Raw genomic sequence first — 8,470 nt, forward strand, 5'->3', positions numbered from 1 at the left:
TTAAACTGCAGAGCTGGGCTGAGAGGTGGTAAATGGAGTTTAATGCAGAAAAGTGTGAGGTGATTCACTTTGGAAGGAGTAACAGGAATACAAAGTACTGGGCTAATGGTAAGATTCTTGGTAATGTGGATGAGAAGAGAGATCTCGGTGTCCATGGTGTAGATCCCTGAAAGTTGCCACCCAGGTTGATAAGGTTGTTAAGAAGGCATATGGTGTGTTAGCTTTTATTGGTAGAGGGATTGAGTTTCGGAACCATGAGATCATGTTGCAGCTGTACAAAACTCTGGTGCAGCTGCACTTGGAGTATTGCGTACAATTCTGGTCACTGCATTGTAGGAAGGATGTGGAAAGGGTTCAGAGGAGATTTACTAGAATGTTGCCTAGTATGGAGATAAAGTCTTACAAGGAAAGGCTGAGGGACTTGAGGCTGTTTTCATTAGAGAGAAGATTGAGAGGTGACTTAATAGAGGCATACAGGATGATCAGAGGATTAGATGTGGTGGACAGTGAGAGCCCTTTTCCTCAAATAGTGATGGCTAGCATGAGGGGACATAGCTTTAAATTGAGGGAAGATAGACATAGGACAGATGTCAGAGATAGTTTCTTTACTCATAGAGTAGTAGGGCCGTGTAACGCACTGCCTGCAGCAGTTGTAGACTCACCAACTTTAAGGGCATTTAAATGATCATTCAGTAAACATATGAATGAGAATGGAATAGTGTGGGATAGATGGGCTTCAGATTGATTTCACAGGTCAGCGCAACATCAAGCAACCTAAGGGCCTGTACTGTGCTGTAATGTTCTATGTTCTATGTTTGAGTCAGTATGGATTTGTTAAAGGGACATCCTTTGACTAATTTAATCAAACCTTTTGAAAAGATAACTGAATATCTTGATGAGGGCAGTAAGTTGCTGTGGTTTACATGGATCACAGGAAGGGCTTTGACAAAGTTCCACAAAGAAGACTGATACAAAAGGCAGGAGCCTTTGGGATCTGTGCGAGATAAGTGGCTGTCCAGCCCCATCTACGGCACTTTTTATTTCCCTTCCCAGGAACAAAGACACGGAGGAGTCAGTCCAAAACTTTTCATTCAACTTTGCAAAGTCGGGTGCTGTTCCCAAAGGTACACACACACAAGCATAGTAATCTCCACACATTATATACATGTATATGTGGGCTGGGTTTACTACTGCTGCCTTGACCAACGAGTGCTCGGATTCCCCACTGTTTTCCTTATTTGGGTTCTGGTGCCTGGGATTCTTTTATCATTCACTTGGCCAATCAGTGTTTGAGCTTCCCGTTCTTCCCTTATATGGATGATGTTGTACAACTGTGGTTAAGGGCGGCCTCTCAACTATCGAGGAAAGCTGTTACAACTGTTTCATTCATATAAACGTGGGGGAGGTCCGGCAACAGTTGAGTGCCTGCTTGTGTTTACTATGAGGTAGAAAAGACTAAAAGGCAGCTAACCGTTTAAAAATTACACTACCCCCTACAAATCCCCCGTGTCTTTTCTTACGGCCTGTAATTTTTCAACCGTAAGTTTCTTCTCCAGGGCATTTAATAACTCCCGAGCTTGTTCATCAAACTGCCCTTCTCTAATACTACCCCCGGCCAAGCGGGATTCACGTTGTTCCATCTCGAGATTTATTCGTTCAACCTGCCCATAGGGAACATCCTTCTTAGTAAGGGCAGTTTCGATCAGTCGTTGAGTTAATCCACGGACACAGGGAATAACGCAACACCCAAGGGCAGTGAGTACCCCTGCCACCACTATACATGAGACAAGAAAGGGAACGACCATCCCCGTCCATTTCCCGAACCAAGCTTCCAACCAGTCCGTGAGGCCAGAGTCGATGCCCGAGTTTTCGGCCAGTTCGTCCGCCAATGTGGTGAGTCCATCCAGGGCGCGGGTGATGGACCCATCAGGGGCTGTGTTGTTGGGGATGAAAGTGCAGCACTGAGTGCCTATCATGACACAAACACCCCCCTTCTCTGCCAACATCATGTCTAAGGCCAACCTATTTTCCCACGCCATCCTACTAGTGGCGTCCAGTTGTTCTGCTATTCCTTTCACTGCATCCCGGGTATAATTAATGAACCTCTGCTGATTGTAGTAAATATAATTAATCCAATCCACGTTCTTATTGATGGTCACCCACCAGAACAGTGACGACTCAAAACCCGCCGCTATCTGGTTCCTAGCCTTGTATTCGTCAGGAACACCCCTGGGGACCCCTATGGCATCTAAATATATGTTATCATCGAAAGAGGTCTCCAAAGCTCTCTCAGTTCTTCCACTAGAACGGGGTTGCTCTTGTTTTTCGAATGCCAGGGTGAATGGGATGGCCAATTGAACGATCGCACAAGTGCCCGTCCATTTTTGGGGCAGGGTCGGTCGCAGAACCCTCCCACCACAGTACCACCAGAGGTCTGCCCTAGGTACATGAATGTGGGAGTAATTCCCGCCCCCGGTAGTTTCATTGACCAGCCGAATTGATCCGCTGCACTTGTCAAATGTCCCCACATCGTCGTCCCACTGTAGTCCCGTCCGAGAGACGCAGGCCTGGAGCGTACCCGTTACCCCTGAGAATGATGGCGGGCGGGGCGCCCCCTCAGACCTGACGGGGGGAAACTTCAAACTCAAGGGTCGACAAGTGGGGTCGTTCCAGGCCTCTCGGTCCTGGTACAGCCTTATCATGCAGTCCAAGGCTCGTGGGTGTTTCTCCCATCCCAGCGGGAATGGGACCACCTGAGGGTTAGGGCTGGCACTCGTGCATGCGTAGCAATCACTCTTTTTCATGCTCCTCACAGTATATTTGACCCATTCCATACAGGCATTCGCCTCCCCGTATCCCGTTTCTATTTCAAAGGTCTTTTCCAAATCCGTCGTCTCAATTATTCTAATCTTTTCCTGCTTACCAGTGGTGGATGAGCCCCCAGACTCAGCTTCAATGACCGTGATATACGTGCAGCACAGCTGCATTCCCCCCCCATCCTGCCTGGCCCCCAACTCTAATACCCAGTATTGTTCTATTAAGTCTCGCCTCGTTCTTTTCCAAGTTCTTTATGGTCAGATAAAGCGGATTGCACTGATTCTGCCCACAATCTCGTCCAGGGGTGATGGGATCACGGACAACTGACACCATAGCCTGGACCCCGGGGGCTGGAGGCCTACTTAGGCCTTCCCTACCATACAATTGTAATACTAACGTCTGACCCTGGAATCCCCTTTCTCTCTCTAGATTCTGCTTAGTTTGATTCAGTTGACTTTTAGTCCTACAGGGCACCAACTCACATAGGTCTAAGCTAAGTGTCTGTGTTGATTGGTTGGCAAGCACGGAGATGGTGAACCACTGACGGTCCTCTGCTTGTTTTAACCAGAGGCCAAATTGGGTAACACGCACACTATGACCCAGCCCAAGGACAATGGCATAGTAAGTTAACAATACGATTGACCGCATTTTGTCGCGACACCCGTAGCCCGAGGGCACAGTTCCTTTAGACTCGCCAAAGTCCGATTAGTTCGTTCTCAGAGTCTCTGTTCCTTAGATGCCTTTGTCAGAGAGGTTCGTTCATCCTCCGTCGGTTGTGGCACTGGTCCCTTGACTCGAGTGTAATGTGTCCAGCCCTTTTCGGCCGTACGGACAGCCGTTTCGGTCGTCAAAAGTACCAGGAAGGGACCGTCCCAAGTTGGTTCGAGGGTACGCTGCTTCCAGCTTTTAATCAGGACCCACTGACCCGGCTTGACGGTGTGCACCGCAAACTCGAGGGGCGGCGTCTGTGCCAAAAGTCCCTGTTGGCGTAAACGAGATAGAGCAGACCCCAGAGCCACCACATATTTTTGCACAAACATATCCCGAGACTCAAATACAGGAGGTTCCCCCTTCGGCCCATGGAACGGGAGGCCAAATAACATTTCGAAAGGGGAGACGCCCAAATCCCGCCTTGGCTGGGTGCGAATTTGCAACAGGGCAAGGGGTAGGCAATTGGTCCAAGGCAGGCCGATTTCACTAGTGAGCTTGGTTAGCTGCTTTTTGATGGTCTGGTTCATTCTTTCGACCTTGCCCGAGGAGGAGGGATGCCAGGGGGTGTGCAAATCCCAGTCAATCCCCATTGCTTGCACTACATTCTGGAGGACGGTCGAGGTGAAGTGGCTCCCCTGGTCAGAGTCAATAGCGCGGGGTAGCCCAAATCGTGGGATGATTTGCTCGAGTAGAATCTTGCTAACCTGAGTTGCCGTTGCCGTGGTAGTGGGGAAAGCTTCCACCCATCCTGTCAGGTGATCTACCACTACTAATAGGTACTTCAGACGACCTGTGGGGGGGAGCTCAGTGTAATCTACCTGAACATACTCAAACGGCCTATAGGCCGGACTCCTACCCCCTTGTCTTGCATGCTGCCGCAGCCCCCTTTTGTTTATCTTTTGACATGTTATGCAATCTCCTGTGACCTGCTTGGCTACCGTGTACAGACCAGGGTGAGCATATCGGCGCAGGAAGGCATCACACAGTGCCTGGGCGCCCCAGTGACCCCCTTGGTGTAAACGGGCAATAATGTCCCGCGTCAACGGTCGATTTAGTAGCTGGCGGCCATCGGGTAAGGTCCACTTGCCTTCCCTATCCTTTGTACCCCCCCAGAGACGTGAGAAGAGTTTCTTCTTTGTCAGTAAACGTGGGCACTTCGGTAATTTCGGATATCTGTGGAATCCTTACCAGGCAGTTTATTACTTCCTTCCCCATCCCAGCCAATTTTGCCTGTTCATCTGCCAATTGATTCCCCAGGGTTTCTATTTTATCGTCTTTCTGGTGTCCTTTCACATGTACTACAGCAATCTCTTGTGGCAGCAACAAATCCTCCAAGATCATGGCTACTAGTTCCTCGTGGACCAACTCCTTTCCTCTACTATTTATCATTCCCCTTTCTTTCCAGATCTTCCCAAAGGTGTGTACTACCCCAAAGGCATACTTAGAGTCAGTGTAAATTGTCCCGGCTATTCCCTTTAAATTCCTCAGAGCCCGGTGCAAGGCGTACAATTCGCACGTTTGTGCGGACCAGGCATTCGGTAGCCGTCCACTTTCCACTAATTCCCAACCAGTCTCACTAATGACTGCATAACCGTTGTGTCTCTTCCCATCTATCACTCGAGAGGACCCATCAATGTACCACCGCCTACCTGCATGTAAGGGGGTATCCCTCAGATCTTCCCTCACTTTACTCTGGTACTCTATTATGTCTGAACAGCAGTGTTCCAGTTCCTCCTCCCCTTCCGCTTTCCAAAGAAAGTCCGCCGGGTTCTGGCAGCCCCCGACTTCTATTCGGAGGTCTTCTCGGTCTAACAATATGGCTTCATATTTCAGAATTCTCGAGTCAGTCAGCCACCTCCCGGCCTTCTGATTCAGGATAGTTCTAACCTGGTGGGGAGTAGTGACTGTCAAGGGGGCCCCGAAAGTCAACTTCCTGCTTTCCTCTACCAGCTTTGCCGTGGCTGCCACCGCTTGGACACACTCCGGCCACCCTCGGGAGACTGGATCCAGAATTTTTGACAGGAAAGCCACGGGCTTCCTTTTACCCCCCATAACCTCCCTCCCCCATTCCGGTGGACTTACAAGCTTCCCGTACGACTGCCACCATCATTTTTGTCTTATGTTTCTCCCTTATTACATCCCTCTGAACGTACACCTTCTGTGCTTCCCGTAATAATTCTGCAACATCCTTTTCAGCCCAATCCTCCACTTTCTGTAATTTCTTCTGAATGTCAGGCCATGACTTAGTCACAAAGTGCACCTTAAGCATGCTCTTGCCTATTTCCCCATCGGGGTCTAAACCTGAATACTTTCGCATGGACTCCCGCAAACGGTCTAAAAACTCACTCGGGGATTCATCCTTTTTCTGTCCAACTTCAAATGCTTTTGCTAAATTCCGCTGTTTGGGCACGCAGGTTTGGATTCCCCTGATTATAAGGCTTCTGAGGTCTGTCATATTGGCCCTTCCCCCCGCGTCGTTATGATCCCACCGGGGGTCCTCTAAGGGGTACTTCTGCTCTCCACGCTGAGGGCCGTCCTGATGCTCCCTATCCCAAATGGCCATTGCACTATTCCGGATCATAACAATTTCATTGTAATTAAATAGTATTCTCATCATGGCCTGCAGTTCAGCCCATGTGTATATACTGGGCCCCAGAAATTGGTCCAGTTGTATTCCCACACTGACGGGGTCGTCCAGTAGACGGGGTAGTTCATTACGGAGTTGCCGGATATCCCCAGAATTTAAAGGTTGTACTACGAACCCGGTCCGTTCGTTCCCAAACGGCACCTCTCGTAAGGGGTTCAGCTGTTCAATATTGTCACTCCTCCCAGCTCTCAATCCCTCTTCTCGACCTCTCCGCATCTCGAGTCGGACTGATTTCCTAGTGCCTGGGGTGAGTTCTGTGCCCCCTCCTGTACCCCCCCCAGCAGTCCCTTCCTCACTGGTCGTAGCCTGCTGGGACTCGGAATTATCCATCGCAGGAGGGAGGTCCGCGCTGGACGCCTGGTCGTGCGCGGGTGGTATATACGGGGGCGGGGAAGACGGTGGCAAACCGTCGGTGAGGATGTCCCAAGACTTCTGGGGCTTCCTCGGGTCTGTTTGGGGAATCAGAGGATAGAGACGCGTGGGACTCTCGCCGTCTCCCGCCAACCAGGCGGCGGCATATTTGCTCTCCTCTGGGTCAAACGGTTGTTTTCTGTTAACATATACATTTAGGATTTGACACACCCAGTCTTCATCAGACCCATACTCGGGCCAAACTACCGAGGGGGCGCGGATAGGTTCTTTGGTCCATATAAAACAACAATATTTTATCATGGTCTCTTTCTTTAAGTCCTTCGTTCTACTACTGTCCGTCCATAGACTTAACTTCCGACCTAATGGACTATCGGGGGGTATTTCTTTCCCATTTGCAGTCTTCCCTGACTTTTCCTTAGTAAATCTAGAAGTCTGATTTCCCATGGTTTATCTTCGGTCCTGGTCTTAAACGCCCAAAGCGTTTTCACAGATGACCGTCAAAACCACAATTTCCCGTGGTTTATCTTCAGTCCTGGTCTTAAACGCTCAAAGCGTTTTCACAGATGACCGTCAAAACCACAATTTCCCGTGGTTTATCTTCAGTCCTGGTCTTAAACGCCCAAAGCGTTTTCACAGATGACCGTCAAAACCACGCGGCCAACAAGGAAGAACAAAAGAATCTCTTACCTTGATCCGTGCACGGAGTTGTCTGGCCTTTTTAAATGTGTGTACCCCCGTGTATAGTCACTAACCGGTCGTCCCAGCACTCGTCCGTGTGTTCCTTTTCCAGGATTCAAAATTATTTTTAAATGAGCCGGGTCACATCGTCTCTTGGCCGACGGCCAACGGACCAAGCCGATCAGTGAGAAGTATAAATATATACTAGACGCGTCTTTGTCGTAATCAGGCTTGATCCGTGAGCCGAAGAGACTGCCCCCCCCCCCGGCAATAATTATTTCATCCCGGAGGAGCCCCCAATTGTGCGAGATAAGTGGCTGTCCAGCCCCATCTACGGCACTTTTTATTTCCCTTCCCAGGAACAAAGACACGGAGGAGTCAGTCCAAAACTTTTCATTCAACTTTGCAAAGTCGGGTGCTGTTCCCAAAGGTACACACACACAAGCATAGTAATCTCCACACATTATATACATGTATATGTGGGCTGGGTTTACTACTGCTGCCTTGACCAACGAGTGCTCGGATTCCCCACTGTTTTCCTTATTTGGGTTCTGGTGCCTGGGATTCTTTTATCATTCACTTGGCCAATCAGTGTTTGAGCTTCCCGTTCTTCCCTTATATGGATGATGTTGTACAACTGTGGTTAAGGGCGGCCTCTCAACTATCGAGGAAAGCTGTTACAACTGTTTCATTCATATAAACGTGGGGGAGGTCCGGCAACAGTTGAGTGCCTGCTTGTGTTTACTATGAGGTAGAAAAGACTAAAAGGCAGCTAACCGTTTAAAAATTACACTACCCCCTACAGATCCAAGGCAATTTAGCAAACTGGCTTACAAATAGGAGGCAAAGTGATCAAGGATGAAACAGAGTACGCTGTTGAGAATCAATTGAGGAGTTTGAGTAGATCGTATCAGCAAAACTGAGGACTGGGAGAAAATTAAAATTCAACAGATAAGATCAAAGGGTTAGAGGAGAAAGAATAAAAGAGAACCTGAGGGGCCACTAGGAATGGGCAATAAATGCTGACCCAGCCAGAGATGCCCACATCCCATATATTACTAATGCACAAAAGAAAGCTTTAGTAAAGGTGTGCACCGATTAGAAAAGAGTCAATTTCCCGGAATAGTTCCAGGATTGAGAAACATCAATTCTGAAGATACATTGTACAACGTTAGGACAGTTTTTCTTGGGGAGGAGGAGGCTGTGAGGAGCTCTGACAAAAGTTTGTAAAGTCATGAGGGTCTG

General features: G+C 48.9%; 1 protein-coding gene across 2 annotated transcripts; it reads right to left on the reverse strand.

Annotated features, from left to right (window-relative positions):
• Positions 1-1,071: 1,071 nt before the first annotated feature.
• LOC140486529 (uncharacterized) lies at positions 1,072-8,023 on the reverse strand. Of its 2 annotated transcripts, none has more exons than XM_072585797.1 (2): positions 5,875-7,228; positions 1,072-1,933 (listed from the first exon to the last, which is right to left on the reverse strand). In XM_072585797.1, exons 1-2 carry the CDS (start codon positions 6,989-6,991, stop codon positions 1,494-1,496), a joined length of 1,557 nt encoding a protein of 518 aa, XP_072441898.1. In that variant the 5' UTR covers positions 6,992-7,228; the 3' UTR covers positions 1,072-1,493. The 2 variants fall into 2 exon arrangements, 1 of the variants encoding a protein (XP_072441898.1); XR_011962626.1 differs by lacking the exon at positions 5,875-7,228 and adding an exon at positions 7,235-8,023 and having other exon boundaries at positions 1,817-1,933.
• Between the last annotated feature and the right edge of the window lie 447 nt (positions 8,024-8,470).

This window comes from Chiloscyllium punctatum, chromosome 15 (assembly GCF_047496795.1).
Source record: "Chiloscyllium punctatum isolate Juve2018m chromosome 15, sChiPun1.3, whole genome shotgun sequence".
Taxonomy (NCBI): domain Eukaryota; kingdom Metazoa; phylum Chordata; class Chondrichthyes; order Orectolobiformes; family Hemiscylliidae; genus Chiloscyllium; species Chiloscyllium punctatum.

Excerpts from the sequence above, each read along its gene's own strand:
- LOC140486529 (XM_072585797.1), bottom strand. The coding sequence starts at position 6,991 with ATGGGAAATCAGACTTCTAGATTTACTAAGGAAAAGTCAGGGAAGACT. Across the intron at positions 1,934-5,874 it reads GAAAAAGGATGAATCCCCGA|CCCCTGATGGGTCCATCACC; the intron begins GTGAGTTTTTAG and ends CCAACAACACAG.